The sequence below is a fragment of the Ananas comosus genome, linkage group 16 (genome assembly GCF_001540865.1).
Source record: "Ananas comosus cultivar F153 linkage group 16, ASM154086v1, whole genome shotgun sequence".
In the NCBI taxonomy this organism is placed as follows: domain Eukaryota; kingdom Viridiplantae; phylum Streptophyta; class Magnoliopsida; order Poales; family Bromeliaceae; genus Ananas; species Ananas comosus.
The window spans coordinates 5920812-5943206 of NC_033636.1; the positions used below are offsets into that span (position 1 = coordinate 5920812).

Below are 22395 nucleotides of genomic sequence, written 5' to 3' on the forward strand. Positions count from 1 at the left end.
AATGGCTCTTCAAGTATCGATACAAGTAAAAACTTGCTATACACACATCTGGCAAAAAATGGTCTACAGTCTCGCAAGCGTCAGCACATAGCACACAGGCCCGGTCCCCTGTCCATTCTCTCTTAAGAAGATTGTCAACTGTAGGAGTTCTTTTTTTAAGTACTAACAAATAAAGATCTTCACTTTCACCGGTACTTTCAGCCCCCAAATCTTAGGCGAAAATATATCTCTAACACCTCTGTCGCTAAGCATCTTATACATAGATTTGACCGTGAACTTGTACCTCTTATTCCATCGCCATAAGATCTCATCCGGTTTGTCCATAGTTCTTACCACCGTAACCCTACGCTTGAGTTCCTATACCTCCAAGTTACTATCCCGACTCGCTAAATTAATCTCTCTTAAAATTTTCCTCCATCTCCATCCTTCGCCGGCATAGCATTTCTTTACAGTAACATTCTTAAGCTCTACTTTACAATAAACTTTAGGTACTAGAGAGTGTAACAAGGTTTCACCGCATCACCTATCTGACCAAAAGTCAATATGCCGACCATCCCCTAAAGAGAACCTAGCTCTACAAATGTAGTTGTCCCTAAGCTTAATCACATCTTTCTACCACTTTAAGGCCAATTTAAAGTATTTCCCTTCCCTCAAGGGTTTTCTTCTATAGTAGTATAGGGCTTTGACCAACTTCCTCCATTGTAGGTCCTGCCTCGTGAAAAATTGCCACCACCACTTAAAGATAAGAGCATCATTCACGACATTTAAGTCCTTCACCCCAAGTCCTTCTTCATTCTTGCGCTTACACACACCTCTCCAAGCTACCAGGTATGATCCTCATGTAGAGTCTTGCCTACCTTTCCAAAAAAAGTCCCTCCTTGGTGCCTCAATACGTTTAATGATCCATTTTGGCGCCTTGTAGATAGAGAGAAAATGAATTGGCAGGTTGCAAGAACTGGACTAACGTTAATCTCACTCCACGCGAGAGTAACTTAGCTTGCCACCTGTCAATTCTTCTTTGTATTTTGTCAATAACTCCCAACCAATCTTAAATATACCAGACAATGGCAATCCTAAATACTTAGCAGGGAACTCCCCTACTTTAACGGCTAGAATATGTGCTAGTTTGCTAGCTTTATTCTCGTGTCCTCCTATATAGAAAAATTCTGATTTATCTTTATCAATCTAAATCCCAGAGGCCATTCAAAAAGTTCACATAAATTTTAAGTTTTACAAAAATTTTCGTCTAGCCTCACAAAAAAGATTATATTATCCGCATATTGAATAAGCTATACTAGGCTATCTTCAGTCGGTCCCAACCCCTTGATAACATGCAATATTTTGAAAACATAAATGACATTTGTTACCCTAATTCCTTTCAATATTTTGGGACAAAAAATGACTGATCACTTTATGATAATATTTTAATTAAGGTAGTATGTATTATATCAAGAAACAACTACGCGATACTTTGGAAAATGAATAATCACTTTTACGACAATTTATAATTAAGATAATAATGATATTTAAAGTTTTAATAATATAAACATATTTTTAAAACATTAACTTTACTTTATTCATATGTTAAGCAAAGTTTTATTAATATATACCTTACGTTACAATGTTATTATTTATTGGTTTTAATATAGTATTTTGGGAAATAATTTTCGTGGAGAGGCAATAATTTTTGAGATGTGATAGAGACAATGAAGAGACATATATTCTCAAAAATATGCAATATTGTTGGAAACATAAATAAGAAATAGTATTATTGAAAACATGTAAAATTTTGAAGATGAATAGTATTTGTTGCTCATAAACATTCATGAAAGATAAATACAGTGGTGCAAGGCTACTATTAGTAGCAACCAGCATTTGTTGCTACCACTTTTTCTACCCTTAGATTGCTTAGAGATTCCCAGAGAGAAAAAGTGGTAGATGGATTAAACGGGACTAACGTCGGGTCTGTTTGCTGTACAATGGGAAAGAAAAAAAAAAAACCTCCCACTTTCCCTTTCCCAATCCCACTTTCCCCTTTCTTACTCCCACAGCACTTCTTCTCCCACCTACCCTCTTCCTCACTCCTACAGCACCTCTTCTCCCACCTATCTACACAGGTCTCACCCCGACGCCGATCTACGCCCCCGATTTCTTGATCCACATTGGGTGCCTCCATCCTTGGTTGCTACTACTGCGGACTACGGCCGTCGCCTTATCTCCTCCGCTCCAAAGTTTCCTATTTTTCAGGTTTCTAGCTACTCATTTTTTTATTTTGTGATTTTTTACAAAAATGATTTCATTCTTAATCGACCATAACAATAATTTCTTATTTATATTTTCTAAAATATCTAAATATTAGTGTGAAAAATTATATGTTGCATCAAAAATATTTTATAGATTTATATTTGATTCTATTTTTTTTCTCATTTATTTATGAATTTTAGAAAATTTAAATATATAGTTTCAGCAAATATGAGTTTTATTAGCAGACAACTTTCACATTGCTAAAATTGTTATTTACTTTGAAATTTTACTCTTTATGCAATTGAACAGATGGATAATGTAGAATGCTATAATTCACCATGCTCAGATGATTTACATACTAGATCTTTTAATGGGGAAGGATCCAAGTGTTCTCTAATTGATATAGATGAAGATTGAGTCTTTCACAGCTGAGAGGAGCCAATATGAAAATGATTCGTCTAGTGTTGTTGCATGTGGCACAGAATCATCAACTAATAAGCCATTTATAGGACAAGAATTTGAGAATGAAGAGACAGTAAAGAGATTTTATAATATATATGCATATAAAATCGATTTTAGTATAAAAAAAAGTTACCCACTACAAAGAAAAAAAAAAAAGAAAATATGATTACAGCATTGCATTATGTTTGCTCTAAAGAAAGTCATTCCAAACCTAAAAGTCGAGGAGCGGAGGATAAAGGCACACCTAAAAAACTTGTACGGTACACCCAGACTAGTTGTAAGGCACATCTTAGAGTAAAAAGGACAAATAATGAAAAGTAGGAGGCGGTTATATTTGTGAAGGAGCATAATCATGATTTAGTTGTAAGTCCCTCCAAAACTTATTTTTTCGATCTCATCGTTCTATCACAGCTGAACAAAAGGAGATAATTTACATGCTTAGTGAGCAAAATATTTAAACAAGTCAAATTATGTCATTCATCGCAACAAAAGAGAGAGGATCACAAAATATTCACTTTACAAGAAGGGATTTAAGCAATGAGATCTCAGAGAGGAATAGAAGACTTAAAGGGATTGATATATCTAGTACCCTCAATTATTTTCGCGAACGTCAAGTTAAAGATCCATCTTTCTTTTATGCTATTGAGGTTGATGAAGAAAATATGGCACACAACTTGTTTTGGATCGATGGACGATCAAGAATGGCATATCAAAACTTTGGTGATGTAATTACTTTTGACACAGCCTAGATGACAAATAAATACTCTATGCCATTCGCTCCTTTCATTGGAGTTAACCATCATCGCCAGTCTATATTCTTTGGTTGTGCTTTAATTAGGGATGAAACTTCTAATACCTTTGTTTGGGTATTTAAAACTTGGCTATTTTTCCTAACACCATGCATAGATGTTGTCAATGGCATATAATGCGAAAAGCACGAAAACATTTGGGCATACTTTATAGTACAAAGGAGGGTTTCAAAAAAGAACTAATATCTTGTATTAATGATAGTATAACTATCAAGGAGTTTGAAAGTAGGTGGGCCATGATGATTGAAAAATATGAATTATACAATACCAATCACCTTAATGTTATGTGGAACTCTTGGCATCAATGGGTTCCCATTTATTTTAAAGAAGTGTTTTTTGCTGAAATGAGTACATGACAACGTAGTGAGAGTATTAATGCTCTCACAAAGATGTTCACTGACAATCATACATCTGTATACAATTTTGTATTGCAATTTGATAAGATGGTTTCTAGCCGTTATGACAAAGAGAATGAAGAAGACTTTAGATCAAAAGATGGTGAGTCAAGCTTGTGATCACATAATCCTATTGAAATGCAAGCTCCTAGTGTGTATACAAAGCGAGTATTCTCAGAGTTTAAAAATCAATTTCGCTACTCTACTGGATATGACTTGACTGAGTTGGAGAAGAACTCTTATAAGATTAGTACAACACAATACTCAACTGTACCTAATCAAGGATTACACTCACATATTGTCAATGTAGATCCAACTACGCAAAAATTATTTTGCACTTGCAAATTTTTTGAATTTAGTGGTTTGTTGTGTTCTCATATATTAAAAGTCATGCTTCATATTCGAATGTATGAGATTCCTCCTCACTACATCCAAAGACGATGGACAAAAGATGCAAAAAAAGACTCTCCTAGCATATATTTGGCTAGTACAACAGCTAGTGACACCTCAATCACGCAATCTTTAAGACTTAATGAGCTTACAATGAAAGTGCAAAAGTTAGTATTTGAGGCCTCCAAATCTGTTGAGGTCTACCGAATACTATGTGAGAAAATTGATAAACTTGTTCATAAGACAGTCTCTGTCACGCCCCGAGCCCGATCATTTTTGGCCGGTTTGAGAGCGTCAAACAGACGCCGAACGGACAGAGCTTCCCCTGTCCGCCCAAGGCTCAACATTAGTATCAATAGAGTACAAATTTGCATAAGCGGAAGCATACACAATGGCTTGCACGAGGGCAAGCAATAGCCAAGGGAAAGAATTAGCAATTCAATATACAAGTAATATGACTAAATTTAAATGACATATATGTATCCAACTATAATCAAGTTCTGTCACATTCCAGCATCATTTCTTTTTACATCTCATTTCTCCCAAAATATAACTTTTGGCATTTAGGTAAATATCATTTACATCATTCATTAAAGCAAGTTCATAATACTAAAATCATCAAATACAAAAGATGATAGTAAAGGGTATGCAACTACAAAATGGAATCCATCTCGGGCGGTCTCTACCTAGGGCGCGATGCCCTTACCGCGATCATCTGCCGGCTCGCTCGGTCCCGGCTCTGTGGAAATAGTGGGGTGAGAACTACAACAAAGTTCCCAGTGGGTTCGGCAACCAACCACACCGACTATCCCACTAGGTCTAATTAGGCATAATAGAAGAAAGAATAGATAATAACCAACTAACAAATGCAGCTAATATGCCTGAACAATAAATAAAACTATGCTCGATAGAATGCTCATGATGAATGCAAGATTAACTTTTCATTACCCAATCTCATGGCTAGCCCGTAGGTTTCGCCCTCACAAACTCACCAACTCAAATCCCTATTGTCGGGGAGATAACCGCTACAACCCGACGGGATCGCCCTCTGGGGAGATAACCGCTACGACCTAGTGATGACAACTCCGGAGCACATCGCCCGAAGGGGAGCTACCGCCCTCGAGCAAGGACTATTAGGTGATTACGATCAATCCTTAACTTTAAGGATTTTAAGTTCAATCCATTCCTTGACTTCAAGGAGAACCCTGTACATATGACCCTTAATTCTAAGGTGTTTATGTCATAATGTCACTACTTGTTCTTGTTCTTTGTCAATGATGCCACACTTGTTTTCTAAGTCTCTAGACTCATCAATGTCACTTGCTAAATCTATGTCAACATGTAACATTTGTTTGCTAACCCTTCTAAGTTCTTGTCCCTTGTCATGCATATATAGAGTTACCAATTCTCATTCATTTACTACTATTTCTCGAGCATTAGAACTTATATCATGCAAAGAAAATTTACAATTAACCCTACTATGCAACATGCTCAATATAAATACATATGCTCAAATATGACGCTTTAGACATAAAGGGATTTCCGATGTCCTTGGAATGCACCACCCACCTTAGATGGTCACAAGGATGCTACGGTGAATTTCTTGGAATTTTTGAAGCCCTAGTCCGCGTGCTGCGGCTATCTGTACGGAAAATGACGTGTTTGTTAATAACTTTGCGTACACTCGTCGGATTGTCGAACCGAGCGTTCCAATGCGTTTAAAATACCCTCAATTAGGTTTCTACATGATCAAAATAGATCAAAACCCAACTTGGGCAAAACCCCTCTTTGGGATGCCCTAACATGTTATTTTTGCATTTCTCTGAGATTGATCTCATTCCTAAGCAAAAGATAGCTTAGATTCACATGGGAAGCTCTCTAATAAGGTTTCTAAGCTTTTAGAACCATCCCTAGTGTAAGGTACCGGACTTCTAAAACTATGAAGTTACGGTGTGCATTTAAATTGCTCCGGTGAGGTTGCGGCGGAATGTAACATACCGGATTTTAAATATAAAAGTGAAAATAAATAAAAATAGTATGAGATACTATTTTTATTGGATTTAAGGGTGTAAAGTATAAGTTGGAAATGACCTGTGCTGAAATCGGAGCGAAAACAGAAGATTTAGAATTTTCTGTTGGAAATGGGACAGATAATTAGCAGAAAATGCACAGTCTCAGAAAATTATGAAAATTGGAGGATAAGTCAGAAATATTTTTATGATGCTAGATTTAAGGTTTCATATTTTTCTGACACCCGTAGAGTGAGAAATAAAATCCGACAGCTATCTGATAAAGATTACAGTTCGGTGTAGCTTTCGGTGACCAAACGAAGTCGAAACTGAAAACTTAAGATATATTCTTGTTCAGTACGCTAAACCGAACATAACTGTCAAATTTGAGCTCAAACGGATATTCAGAGGGCTCCGGCGAAAGATATCAGATTTGGAGCTGCCTGATGTGAATAGTGTATGCTACTATTGAGGTGTTGACTATAAGTAGAAGCTACTAGGCTTCTTCCTCCTCAAGCTGCAGCCAGCACCAAGCATCACACGCACATGGTGAAGGAGAGAGAAACCCTCTCTTTCTCTCTCTAAATATCTCTCTCATCTCTCTATATTTCTCGCCCAAATTCGCGGCGTTGGTGGAGATCGAGCTTGCGAACGCGTTGGAGGCGACGGATTGAGCTTTCGTGCGCCCGTTGGAGCGGCGTGTTTTCGTTGCGGCGTTACGTTGGGGTAAGCTTTTGGATTTGGCTTAATCCTTAGCTTTAAGTGTTCTATTGCCTCTAATAATCATTAGTAACCGACATGATAACTCTAGTGTAAATAGAGTTGATTGGACAACTAGGTTGTCAGATAGATCGAGTGGTATCTAACCTAGTGTTAAAGAACATAGGTTGGTTAGTAAACCTAGAGTTGAACAATCTAGGTGTGTGGCATTTAACCTAGTGTCAGCAAACCTAGGTTGAAATAGTAAACCTAGAAGTGGACATCTAGGCAAAGATGATAAGAACCTAGCAAGTGTATCTAGGTTAAGTAATGTGGACATAGAACCTAGAGTGTTGGAACCTAGGTTGATGAGTATAGTGGTATAGCCACTAGATTGAGCTAGGTCGACAGTATAGGGTTGGCTATGAACCCTCGACCTGTGGTAAGTGGATTCCGGAATCCCAGGACTTATGATGTCCCTGGTACAGGCTAGGGCGTTCGTGCGACGACTTCGCCGCCGAGCTTGGTACCGTGGGTAGATTGGGGGCGATCACATGGAGATCACCGCCCGGGGCTTTATGTGCGACGATTTCGCCGCCAGAGTGGTTAACCATTGTGAGGATCAGACCGCCAAGAGTAGACTTGAATCCATGCTGGGTAAAGTACGATGCGGTGTGCCTCCAGGTGACCTGAGTTTGACATGATCGTTGTTGGTGTGGTGCGACCCGTTCGCCGCCAGACGGTATGTCATGTCTCGAGCTCTCGCTGGTAAGTGCAACGCGATCGCCACCGGATGGTAAGTCTTGTTGGCCGAAGCCGTGTTCAGCGTGTCGACGATTTCCGGCCGCTAGGAGGCTGAGTCAGAGAGAGTGCGGTAGCTGTGAGCAGCCAGTGCGCGCACTATCCGCGGATGATTGACTCGAAGCCGAGTCGGGTGTTAGCTATGATAGGGTAGAGAACCCTTATGAGCCAGAGATAGAGGCTTGAGCTAAGTAATAGAAACCTTAGACAGCCAGTGTTATGTTGTGATCCTAAGGAATAGAAACCTTAGAGTAAAGTTATGAGCTAAAGTAGCCAAGTAAAAGTAGAATTCAAATGATTCTACAGTTGCATGATTTTCATATCGCATTCGTGAGGCATGGCATGTATTTCAATTGAAATATTATATTCTGTTGTATATTGTGAACTAACATGTTGCAGTGCCTCCCGGACCTATCTGTTCGAGCTTTTCCTTGGTGGGCCGTACCCACTGGGAACCATGGAGTTGGTTCTCACCCCACTGTGTTTGGGGTTTTCAGGTCGTTCGTGTGCGTGCGGCCCGTGCGCGAGCGAGGGCGGTAGCTCAGTAGATAGCGCCCCACCACAGAGACTGCCGAGTGAGCAGTACCTTGAGACAGTCTAGCTTTATGGGGTCTAGAAACAAAAAAGAAATGTAATCAAACTCTGGTGTAATAAGTAAGATCTGTAATGTGGAAGTAGAAAATGTAAACTTGAACTGTGATCGTATATACGTGATTGTAAATGAATTCTTGTAATAGCAAGTAGATTATGTATCTTGATACTTCCTTATGCAATCTGGATTGATAATCCTCGTCTTGTTGATACACTTCGTTGATTGTTTGGATTGCGACGCCTTGGACGTACTGGGGAGACTCTGTCCGCGTACAGGGGAATTCCCGGTCCGTTCCGGTCCTGTCGGCGGCGCCGCGACCCGGTCCAAATTGCGGTTGGTCGCGCGGGCGTGACAGCCTAGGGCATCTACTTTGAGCCCTAGTGATCACTCATGAGAGGGTCTAAGAAATCCATGTTTTTCATGAGTCACATGATCCTTAGAGGATTTCCTCACTTGTCGAGGAGATCAAACCGACAAAAATCTAAGTCTAAACCAAACCCTAAACTCATTTTGCAATAAGGACTCACCTTTGCCCAAGCTCCACACCAAACCTACCTTGTTGGAGAGCTTCTTCTAGACCACCAAAGCACCAAAATCCACTTCTCCACTTTCTCTCCACCTTCTCCAAGCTCTAGGCGCTTGCCTTTCTAGAGAGAGAAGAGAGGGAAAATGAGAAGAGAGGGAAATGGGTGGGCTGTGAGGGAAGGGTATTGGCTATTACATGTTGTAACATTTGCCAAAAAACCCTTCAATCTTTATATTTGGCAGCAGACCTCGTTTTGCTGTCGGGCCCCAAAGTTGTAGCCTTGGTACATTGTCAAAGTGTACCGGTACACTTTTTCGTGTCACCGGTTACACGACTACGCAGAGGCAAACCTGAGAGCAGATCTGTCAGTTTCGCCCAAAGTGTACCGGTACACTTTTTCGTGTCACCGGTTACACGACTACGAAGAGGCAAACCCGAAAGCAGATCTGTCAGTTTCGCCCAAAGTGTACCGGTACACTTTTTCGTGTCACCGGTTTCAGCATGTGTAACCGGTGACAGGTCGCTTGCTGTACCGGTACACATTGCTCCAGACCTGATTTTTGGCTCCGTCTCGATTCTATTTTGCGCTGATCGATGCCAAAACCCTTCTAACACTTCTAGAACTCATTTTTAACCCTCCCAACAGTGTTGGTAGGTTAATTGGAACTCGCCCAATTAATCCATTCGCGCACTTTAGTCAGTTTGCCTAAAGTTCATCATTTTCTATCTAGGTTTCAATACGTTACAGTCTCACTTAGTGAATCTTTGAAAGAGAATGTGAGCCTTTTTACATAGTGAAGTGAGATTAGAGTTACAGTGAAGGACCCTCCACAGTCACAATGTAAAGGAAAGAAAAAGCAACAAAGATTCAAGCCACTTATTGAAAAGGCAGCGAAGAAATCCAGAACTTATCAACATTGTCGAAAGAAAGGTCACAATATTCGAACTTGTCGGGAGGTAAATGTCTAATCTTATATTTATTTTTACTTGTCAAATATATATTTTAATCAATTTTATATTTATATCCTATGTTGTAGCTTACTTTGGAGGAAAAAGAGGGTGCTACAGCTATTGTAGAGAGTGATGACTAAGTGAGCTTATGTGAGTTTGTGTGTTGAAAGTTTGATTAACTTCTTTTTCTTATTTATATCTACAGATATTTAATGTTGTTTTTGTATTGTGTAGGTTTCCTACAATTGCAAGATTGCTTGGATTAGAGAGATGGACTTCAATGTGGAATAATATTGGTTCTTAGTGATTTAATGTCTTTATGTTACTTGTTTGAGTGTGTTGTGATATAGTTGATTTTAATTATTGTGTATGGATGTGTTGTGATAGTTGTTTATGTATTTATGTCTAGTTATTTTGGGTATTTTATCATGTATTGGCATCTTTGAGCATTTTCTCTTGAGCATATACTCAAATTTTGACACGTGTCTTATATTGGCATCTTTAAGCATGTTCTTTTGAGCATATTCTCTAATTTTAACATGTTCTTTGATGTAGTTGTTTAATTATGTATTTATGTTCTAGTTATTTTGGATATTTTATCTTGTATTGGCCTCTTTGAGCATGTTCTCTTGAGCATATACTCAGATTTTAACATGTGTCTTGTATTGGCATCTTTGAGCATGTTCTTTTGAGCATATCCATCATGGAATTAAACAAAGGGCAAATGCGATAAGAAAAAAATTGGTCCAAAATTCAATACCATAACTTTTGGAGTGCCCTGAACAATAATGCAAAACATGAAATGTGACTAGAAAAAACTTCTTCCTGTTCATATCCAAACAAACCATATTACAAAAGGATCTTCATACAAATAATAGCCAACAATACACATAATATAGCAAAATAGAACTTTAACTCTAAAAACCCATTTTGCGTCTCGGTTATAAACTCCTTTATAGCATGTCGTATTGAAAGGATCATTGTATCACTGTGTTTCTTCAATTTGTGTTCCTATGGACATGCTTCAACATGATGTCACTCAAGATAAATCTATTTGTGAAACATTAAGATTCAAAAAGCACCACTTAAAGAATTGGCAATGGTTTCCATTTGATTTCTTATTATAGTTAGCACAGCTGTAGAAAGGTCTTCTTGGATTGGTAGATGTCCGAGAGATTTTGATTGCAGCGTATTTTTCGCAATAGCATAAGATGCTCTTACCACTCTCCATTTGTAACATTATCTAAAATTATAAAATATTTTTATTTTATTTCATGTAATATGAAGTAAAGTAAAAAATTACAATAGATCAACTTAGTGAATAAATCATAATCTATTAGCAGAATGTATACAATCAGTTTAATCTAGCTTTGCAAAAATTAAAATCATTCAAACTAAAAACATCCAAACTGAAAACATCACCAAACTTTTTGCAATTTTTACAATGTACAAAAGGTTGCATAAATTTTTAGAGAAAAACTGTGTTAAATAGTTTTAATCAAAATTAAATTTTTTTTCATCAAATTTCTAATAGAAAATTTTTAAATCTCAACAATAAACAGAAAAGCAAAGACTCTAAACCGTAAACAGAGAAGAAAATTTTACAGGTTGCATAAATTTTTAGAGAAAACTATATTCAATATTTTTAATCAAAATTTAATATTTTTCATCAAATTTCTAATAGAAAATTTTCAAATCTTAACAATAAACAGAGAAGAAAAGAGAGTAAATTAAAATAATCATAAAAAGTTCAGAAACAAAAAAGGTACAAAATCGTGATTTTTTTTTTTGCATTAGTGTTCAAATATTTTTTTAAAAAAAACATCATACTAGGGTTTAGGAGGGATGAGGGGACTAAGATGATGGAGTTTTTTCCAATTGTATTAGCAATTTTAGCAAAATGAAAGTTGTCTGTTAATAAAACTCATATTTGCTGAAACTATATACTCAAATTTTCTAAAATTCATATAAATGAGAAAAAAAATAGAACCAAATATAAATCTATAAAATATTTTTGATGCAACATACAATTTTTCACCCTAATAGTTAGATATTTTAGAAAATATAAATAAGAAATTATTGTTATGGTCGATTAAGAATGAAATAATTTTTATAAAAAATCACAAAATAAAAAAATGAGTAGCTAGAAACCTGAAAAATAGGAAACTTGGGAGCGGAGGAGATAAGGCGACGGCCGCAGTCCGCAGTAGCAACGAAGGATGGAGCGCACCCAATGTGGATCAAGAAATCGGGGGCGTAGATCGGTGTTAGGGTGAGACCTGCGTGGATAGGTGGAAGAAGAGGTGCTGTGGGAGTGAGGAAGAGGGTAGGTGGGAAAAGAGGTGCTGTGGGAGTAAAAAAAGGGAAAGTGGGATTGGGAAAGAGAAAGTGGAAGTTTTTTTTTCTTTTTCTTTCCCATTGTACAACAAACGGACCCGACGTTAGTCCCGTTTGATCCATCTGCCACTTTTTCTCTCTGGGAATCCCTAGGCAATTTAAGGGTAGAAAAAGTGGTAGCAACAAATGCTGGTTGCTACTAATAGTTGTAACGACCCAGCCCACTAGCAACAATAACTCGTTGGGCCCAACCACCGGCCCAAAATGCTTAAGCCCAGTTATTATTACTAGTGTCTAAGTCTCTTATAAACCCAATGACAACCCCATTCCCATCCGATGTGGGATTATTGGGGTGTCACATACTCCCCCCGTTAAGGCCCTGACGTCCTCGTCAGTCCAAACACACACAGCCCAAGATCACCAGGCTATGTGAGACTCGTCTCGCTAGCCTGTCATCCAGACCCTGGCTCAGCCGAGACTCGCCACACATGTCCAGCTGGTGAACCGGCTCTGATACCAAATGTAACGACCCAGCCCACTAGCAACAATAACTCGTTGGGCCCAACCACCGGCCCAAAATGCTTAAGCCCAGTTATTATTACTAGTGTCTAAGTCTCTTATAAACCCAATGACAACCCCATTCCCATTATTGGGGTGTCACAATAGTAGCCCAGCACCACTCAGATAAATATGTCCAGATCCGATAATATTTCATCATTGATGTTTCTCTTTCTTTTTCTTTTCCTCAACTTCGGCAAATTATTTTGGCCTCTATATTACATGGCAACTACTTGCATGTCACTCAATTGCTATTAGTTATATATTGTCCATTTGTGAAAAAGTTTATTCAAACAACATGCTTACGTACATTCCATCTTTTCTTATGATTCGTAAAAGGAGTAATAACAGAACAATATTTACAAGGAGAATACCAAAAATATAGAATGCGATCAAATTCAACAAGTAGATTATAACTAAACCCTATAAATTCGTTGTATAATCAAAGCAAATCAGGATCATGTGGTAGTTAATACTTAAATGTAAGGTCAGTTTTTTCCAATTTGTTTCTTTTCTAATTTGTAGCGGACAGTTTCAAAGTTTTAACAGCATTCAAATCTTAGCAACTGTCTTGAATCATATTTGTATTGTATAATAGAAGCATGGGATCTACAAAGAGTACCACATAGTCTAGGCAAGGATTAATAAAGTAGACTTTGTACACTTACCTAGTATCTCCTTTACTAAATTCTAGATAGTTTGAACAATGCTTTGTCCACTCCTAGGAATAGTCAAGAGTGCAATTCGATCAAAAATGTATTTGTTCAAACGGAATATGACTTACTGCGCCATTGAAATTCAATCACCATGTGCTCCAACTAGTGGGCACATTATTACTTGAATGGTTTGTGTCAAAAATTACTTGGACGCATCTTTGTAGGTGCTAAACTTTAAACAAATTAAGGTCAATGGTGTTGAGTAGGGCTTTTTTTTCAAATAGCCCCCTGACAAATTTTATTTGCAAAATTAGCCCTGTGTAAAATTTATTTGCAAAAATGGCCCTAGCCCTGCCACGCCAGCGCCACGCGGGCAGGGCCTGGGCCAGGTATTCAAGTTGAACACGGTGATTCGTTCACCGTGTCTAAACACGGTGAACGAATCACCGTGTTCATTGTGGTCACACCCCGCGCGGGGCGTTAGTATTGCATTAGACACGGTGATTCGTTCACCGTGTCTAAACACGGTGAACTGTTTACCGCGTTTAGACACGGTGAACCATTTACCGTGTCCTTCACTTCCATTTTTGGCCAAACACGGCCTGGCTACTTGTATTTGGACACGGACTTAACCATTTTCGGGGTTGCTGAGTACATTTGTATTGGACACGGTGAATGGCCAGTCACCGTGTCCAGAGAACACGGTGAATGGATCACCGTGTCAGGACACGGTGATCCATTCACCGTGTCCAATACAAAACTCTGGACACGGTGATCCATTCACCGTGTCCAATACTACTGTAGCAACCCTTAAGTCCGTGTCCGAATACAAGTAGCCAGGCCGTGTTTGGCCAAAAATGGAAGTGAAGGACACGGTGATTCGTTCACTGTGTCTAAACACGGTAAACAGTTCACCGTTTTTAGACACGGTGAACGAATCACCGTGTCTAATGCAATACTAGCTACCCGCGCGTGAGAACACAATGAACACGGTGATTCGTTCACCGTGTTTAGACACGGTGAACCAATCACCGTGTTCAACTTGCGTACCTGGCCCTGGCCCTGCCCGCGTGGCGCTGACGTGGCGCTGGCGTGGCAGGGCCAGGGCCATTTTTGCAAATAAATTTTATACGGGGCTAGTTTTGCAAATAAAATTTGTCAGGGGGCTATTTGCAAAAAAAGCCCTATATACAACATCCATCTCTAAAATGAACCCTCAGTAAGTACAAGCAACATAGGGCAACTCTATGAAATCCAATAGTAGGACAGCTCTAACCACTGGTGACACCCTTGCTGTGAGTTCTGAAAAGAAAAACAACCAAACAATAAGAGTGATAACTATAAAATATAACTCTCANCCCCCCTAAGAGTGACATTCTTCGGAGTTTTGGGGGGCACGGAATGTCACCATGACATTTTAACATTAATATAAATAGAAGAGTGTCCACCCTCCACCCCCGAAGAGTGACACCCTTCGGAGTATCACCGAAGAGTGTCACTCTTAGGTGACACTCTCACGACCCCCCTCCCCTAAGAGTGACACTCTTCGGAGTTTGGGGGGCACGGAGTGTCACCGAAGAGTGACACTCTTCGGGGGGGCGCGGAGTGTCACTCTTCGGTGACAGAGTGTCATCGAAGAGTGACACTCTCTCTCCCCCCCTCCTCCCTCCCTAAGAGTGCACCCAAACTCTCTGCAACCCCCCACCCCTTCCTCTTTCACTGATTGTTGTCTGTCTCTTTGTCACAGGTTATTTCTGCGTTCTTAATTGGCAAAGTAGTCGCGCCCGCCGACCGTGCTTGTACAATGGTAATATCATCTTTTTACCCTCTCTTTTGTTGTATGTTAGAAATGTGATATGTCTTGAGTTTAATAATTTTTTACATGTTAATATATAACTTTAGAACTCTATATCTGGCGACATTGTTCCTTTCTATATCCATTGGGACGGAAATTTTGTCGAGAACAATAATGTACCACGATATATTGGTGGCCGTAAAGAATTGGTTGCGGTCCGACGCAATATCTCATTTCGGGATTTAGAGATGGAAATATATAATGTTACTAATTATGATCGAGTGGAAGACCGTCTACGCATCACGTTGAAATGTCCAATGGGAGGCGAATGGGAATTTGTTAACGTATCAAATAACAATACACTATCTGGCGTGATGAGTATATTTTCGTTCCATGGATGTATAAAATAATACGTGGAGAAAGATGGGTCGACGGCACACGACCGTCCAAATACCGTTTATCAAACGAAAATGTGTCGTACCCGCAATGATCAAAGGAATTACGTCAATCGCGAACGAGGTCGTACATCAAGGTATAAAGTAATGATCTTTATAAATCTTATTCGTAATTTCTCAATTAGTTTAGGTGCGCGAAATTAATAACTTTGTCTTGTAAGTGTTTCAGAGAGTTTGGAGTTCCATCTCAGCCAGTTAGTGAAGCATTGCCATCTGCTGTGATGGATCCGTCTCCGTTGGTTGATCAAAATGAGTGGTAGGTGATTGTATGATTTAGTTATGTAAAAAATCAATGTAGATAGTTAATCTTATATATCTCTACAGGTCTACTGTCCCTCCTTATCAAAGTCCACGACCATCATCTTATGTTCACGAATGGACGGATTGGGAAGTCAGAACCACTATCCCTCCTTATCAAAATGAAGGTCCATCATGTAGTGTTCATCAATGGCCGGCTTGGAAAGAAAGAAATACTAGCCTTCCCTATGTAGATGAAGGGCCAGGATCATCTAGTGTTCATGAATCGCCGGCTTGGGAAGTAAGAAATACTTACCCTCCTTATGTAGATGAAGGTTCAGGATCATCTAGTGTTCATGAATCGCCGGCTTGGGAAGTAAGAAATACTTACCCTCCCTCTGTATGAATGGCCGGCTTGGGAAGAAAGAAATACTAACCCTCCCTATGTAGATGAAGGTCCAGGATCTCTAGTGTTCATGAATGGCCGGCTTGGGAAGTAAGAAATACTAACCCTCCTTATGTAGATGAAGGTCCAGGACAATCTAGTATTCATCAATGGTCGGCTTGGCCAGTAAGAAATACTATCCCTCCTTATCAAAATGAAAATCCATTATGTACTCATCGTGAATGAACCAATCGGGAAGTGACTACAACTGATCTATTGGATGTAAGTAGAAGTGATGAGGAGTATGTTAGTGAAACTGATGAAGAGGATCAAGGGCGAATTGATGCTGATTCTAGTGATGACGAGGAGTCCTTTGTTGCGTGTTCTTTGGATCCTGATCATGACGGTGGCTTGAATGCCCTCGCATGCGCCATTCGAGATGAAGGTGTTGAATGGATTGAAAACTCAAATGCCAACAACGAAGATGTACCGGACCCGGTGGAATTCGTGAAATTTGAAGATCAACGACAACGGTTTGTCCTGGGTAATGAATTAATTAATCAAAGCGTTGTTGATGCATATAGTGAACAAAATATTGATCAAGGTCCTCCAAGTGATGAAGCATGGGCTAATCGGACTTTTTCTGATAAATCATCGCTAGTAAGGGCTTTGGACGCTTGGCACATTGCACATAATGTGCAGCTTAAAGTTGTTAAGTCAAATACAACTAGATATACTGTGCGATGTGTGGTCGATTCTTGCCCTTGGAGATTACATGCCTCTCAACCGAAAGGTAGTTCATTTTTTAAAGTAAAGACTTATAAAGGCCCGCACACTTGTTTGGTTCCAATTCTAAATACAAGACATCGAAACTGCACATCATCTTTCATATGTCAATTTATACTACCTACACTAAAGGCAAGGCTTACAATGAGTCCGATGGAAATTCAAGCTCGAGTTCAGAGCGAGTTACACGTTAGCATATCATATAGCAAGGCTTGGCGGGCACAGAATAAAGCATTACAAATTATATATGGTAGTTGGGAGCAATCATACTGCGACCTTCCTCGATACTTCTCTATGTTGGAATCAACAAATTCAGGAACTATTACAAAGATTGAGTATATTAGTGTGGCGAGCAATACGAGAATGTTTTCACGAGCCTTTTGGGCTTTTGGACCGCCGATTCATGGTTGGGAGTATTGCCGGCCATTACTTAGTATCGATGCTACTCATCTGTATGGGAAATACGGAGGCCACGCATTAATTGCCACAGGTGTTGATGCGAATGGTGGTTTATTTCCGCTAGCTTTCGCAATTTGTGGGGGGGAGAATGGCTCGAGTTGGGAGTGGTTTTTAAGTTGCCTAAGAAGGTATATAACAAGATCTCGAGTTATTACACTAATTTCAGATCGTTTTAAAGGCCTAGCGAACCTCGTTGCACTTGTATTCCCACCATCTAAAGGTCATGCTCATCGATGGTGTTTGCGACATATGAAGGCCAATATGAATATTCATTTCAAAGGAAAACACTTACTTAAAATTTTTTATCGAATTGAGAGTGCTTCAGAAGAACGGCAATATTACGCATTACAGAAAGAATTGAAGGCTATGGATGAAGAAGCTTGGTGTTGGGTTGACAATCTTCATAACGATAGGACATGCTGGGCTAAAGCTTTTGATGGTGGTCGACGATTTGGTATTATGACAACTAACCGATCGGAAAGTTTAAATGGGGTGTTGAGGGGAGTTCGCGCCTTACCAATTACAGCTTTTGTGATGGCAACATTTCATCGAGTGGTTGAATTTTTTCTAAAACATCGGACAGAAGGCGCTGCAATGTCCACGCAGTTTGTCACGACTGTTGAAAAAACCATCAATAGCCGGATGAGAAGTGCGAGAGGATATACCATTCAATGATTTGCATTTCATATGTTCAACATACTTATTGGCGGGGATGATCAATACCAAGTGACTATCAATGGAAGCAGTTTTACATGTTCATGTTTGTGTTTGCAACTCACAGGAATCCCTTGTTCACACATTTTGTCATGTTGTAGTTCATCACACATGAACATAGATTATTATGGCTTATGTTCTCCTTGGTATACTGTCGAATCATATTGTAAGGCTTATGAACCGCAATTCTACCCCGTACCCGATCGTCGTTATTGGATCGCGTCATATGATTCCCCTATAGTGTCACCACGCGGGAGAAGAAAAAAAGGACGACCCAGATCTACGCGTATCCGTAATGTTATGGACGAAGCCAGTGGGAATAGGAGGGGCAAGTGTAGTATGTGTAAACAGCCTGGACATTATAAAAGCACTTGTCCTGAAAATCAGCAAAGAAGAACCGAGAGGCGTCGTCGATAGGTTTTTCTATATGAATATGACACTTAACTTCTTTAATCTTTTATACTTACGCACTAATCTTACATCATGTTGTATCTAACTAAGTTTTTTTTTTTTGTGCCAATTTCAGATGGATGATCATGACGAGCCGGGACCTATTGATACATCCGTGCTGACTAAGCAGCCACGACATAGATCTACTTTGATCAGAGAGGAGGTAAATTTTTAAAAAACATTTCAAATTTACGTAGATCTTCTTTAACTTATGTACTAATTTACGTGCTGGCATTCACAATCATGCAGGGATATTCTCCTGTTCAATTTACGGAGCATGGCCGTAAATTGAACAGATGGCAGTGCGAGCATCCTGCGGTGTTGGACTTATTGCGACGAGCAGGATTTTATTACGTTTCACGATTGCGCCGCCTACAGCTCGATCAGTCATTATTGGGAGCATTAGTCGAGAGGTGGCGGCGGGAGACCCAGAGTTTCCATTTGCGACATGGAGAGATGAGTATTATATTGATGGATGTCGCAGTTATTACGGGTCTCCCCGTCGATGGTGGCGCAGTGACTGGAGGGGGATCCTATCAGTGGGCAGAGCTCTGCGGGTTACTTCTCGGGGTGGTTCCGGAGGATATTAGGGGTGGTGAGATCAAGATAGATTGGTTATATCAGCAGTTCCATGATATCCCCTTAGACGCACCTCCGGCTATTGTTAGAGCTACGGCGAGAGCATATATACTATTTCAGATAGGATGTAGTTTGTTTCCAAATCCAAGCGGGAACAGGGTGCATTTGAAATGGTTGCCACATTTAGAGGATTTTGACCTTTGTGGTGCATTAGCATGGGGTGCAGCCGCGCTAGCACATCTTTATCGCGCCCTAGGAAATGCTTGCATCAGGGGAAAGGTCGAGTGTTGTTGTTTTGGGACATTAGTTCAGGTACAATACTTCTAACAAGAAGACCCTTATAATACTTCTAGTTAAGTCATGGTTTTTGTTTCTATTTCTAACAAGAATGTTTTTTTTTGTATAGATATGGGCATGGGACCACCTGCATATTGGCCGCCCTGAGGTAGTAGGCTCGCAGCCTGAGCTTGTCGACATGCCATTAGGGTGTCGGTAAGTATTTTTTCATTTTAAGTTTTCTATATACTAATTTTTCATAACTAATATGATATAAATGAAACAGGTGGAATACTAGATTAGCATTTCGGGACAATGTCAGGACTAGTGACATTGAGTTTTATCGTGATCAGCTGGATCAGCAGTTAGAGTCTCAGGTATATACAAGTTATTCAATCTGTCGAATTTTGTATTTATTAATGTGATTTATCAGTATCTTCCTATTAGGAACACTTAGTTGCATGTCAAGTTTTAGTCTAGCTGCATGCCTCAGGAAAATACTTTAAACTATATAGATTAAGATTAACATTCTTGATCTTGAATTTAAAAGTCCTATGCTCAAATTTTAAAGATTATTCAATTTTCACCGTCTATTTTCACAATAGTTCATTATATGTGTTTTGATAGCTAATCATATGTATTTTTCACAATAGATTATATGGAGGCCTTATGACGACGCAGTGTTAGAGACGCTCCCACCTTTTTGTCTGGCGGGGTCCCAGGTTTGGCGATCGAGGACTACCTTAGTCTGCTTCCACATTATTGAGCTCCATCATCCCGATCGTGTGCTTCGCCAGTTTGGGCTACTACAGCATATACCCGAACTTGTGCTTGCCATACCTCGCATCAATTCACGAGGCAGAGCAGATGAGGATTGGGCGGCATACCACGCCTCATACATTGAGCGTTGGAATGATAGATTAGTAGATATAGCAGAGGTGACCCCTGGGACAGATCCAGATCCGATACGAGCTGCCACTGTTTACATGCAGTGGTATTGGACGATCACCAGGAGGTGGATATCTAGACCTGTACAGCGACCACCACTCGCCTATCAGCCACGTGGACACGTCGAGAGAGTATTGGTATGAATGTAATTGCAAATATCTTTTTATATTAATTTTTATATATACAAGAAAGTTTCGTATAATCTTTTTTGATTGTGCTTTTATTTCAGGTTGATATCGTGCAGAGATCACATTATACGATCAGACGTGTCCTACCCGATATTTCAGGAGGTGGAGTCTTAGCTACCCTATCACAGGTCGCCGATCAGATGGAGGCAGTTCTGGAGACTTTACCTACGCTTCCACACTATGTACCTCCAGGACCAGCAGACTATGGTGGAGCATCGACGTCCGGCCATGCACCCGTATATAGTCCACCGATGCCATCATCACCGATAGGGGAGCCACCTTATGCTGATGTTACGGACCCGGCACCAGCACCAGTACCGCAGGATCCAGCTCGAGCAGGTGATATTGTTTATTTTAGGCGTCGACGGCTATCGAGGTCTATCCATACAGATCAGCCCTCCTCTTCAGCTCCTCCACGGCCAGATCAGCCCTCCTCTTCAGCTCCTCCACGGCCAGACATACTACCGGCACATGCTACTGCTGTGATTGACCCGGTTATTGAGGGTGCTGCTATAGAGCATCTAGACCAGTTGGAGATCTTGGAGCCTTTTGATGAGCATGATGTTGGCCGTGGTCGCGGACGTGGTAGGCGACGTGGTCGAGGAGGTCGAGGGAGGAGAACATGATATTATATTTATATATTATTGTATAACTTGCATTTATTTTGTATATTCTGTTTTGATTATTTGGTATTGATTATATTATTGAGATTCTATTGGTTGTGATGTTGTAATGTGTATTAATTTTTTGATGTTGTGATGTGTATTACTTTTGTGATGTTGTGATGTGTTGGGATGTGTATTGATAGGTATCTGTATCGTATTCTTGTATTGAATCTTGTAATTCATTTTTCTTCAACATGTTTCTGTATCGTATTCTTGTATTGAATCTTGTAATTTATTTTTCTGCGGCAAACTACTAGCTGGGTTGGCAGTTGTATTGGACACGGTGAATGGATCACCGTGTCCAATACAAATCTAATGGACACGGTGATCCATTCACCGTGTCCAATAAAAATCTATTGGACACGGTGATCCATTCACCGTGTCCAATACAAATCTCTGGACACGGTGAGTGGTTCACCGTGTCCAATACAAATGCATTCAGCGCCCCCGAAAATGGTTAAGTCCGTGACCAATACAAGTAGCCAGGCCGTGTTTGGCCAAAAATGGTAGTGAAGGACACAGTAAATGGTTCACCGTGTCTAAACGCGGTAAACAGTTCACCGTGTTTAGACGCGGTGAACGAATCACCATGTCTAATGCAATACTAACGCCCCGCGCGGGGTGTGACCACAATGAACACGGTGATTCGTTCACCGTGTTTAGACACGGTGAACGAATCACCATGTTCAACTTGAATACCTGGCCCAGGCCCTGCCCGCGTGGCGCTGACGTGGCGCTGGCGTGGCAGGGCCAGGGCCATTTTTGCAAATAAATTTTACACAGGGCTAATTTTGCAAATAAAATTTGTCAGGGGGCTATTTGCAAAAAAAGCCCAGTTGAGTATCATGTAGGGATAATAGAAGGTGGAAGAAGAGAAGGAAGCGTTAGAGTTAGAAAAAAGATGACGGGTGCACACACACACACACCCAAAAAAATAAAAATAAAAATAAAAATAAAAATAAAAATAAAAAAATTCAAAGACTCAGACTTAATCATCATTCATCACTTCTTAAACAAAAAGACAATAAA

General features: G+C 39.8%; 1 protein-coding gene and 1 long non-coding RNA gene across 2 annotated transcripts; both read left to right on the top strand.

The window, feature by feature from the left end:
• On the top strand, positions 2015 to 10390 carry LOC109722041. The gene is made up of 4 exons (XR_002219365.1): positions 2015 to 2247; positions 9659 to 9884; positions 9965 to 10028; positions 10113 to 10390. It is a non-coding gene; the product is annotated as an uncharacterized LOC109722041 (long non-coding RNA).
• LOC109722082 (serine/threonine-protein phosphatase 7 long form homolog) lies at positions 14287 to 21254 on the top strand. The gene is made up of 9 exons (XM_020249969.1): positions 14287 to 14304; positions 15177 to 15236; positions 18787 to 18873; positions 18960 to 19601; positions 19696 to 19781; positions 19852 to 19942; positions 20219 to 20650; positions 20743 to 21077; positions 21218 to 21254. Exons 1-9 carry the CDS (start codon positions 14287 to 14289, stop codon positions 21252 to 21254), a joined length of 1788 nt encoding a protein of 595 aa, XP_020105558.1.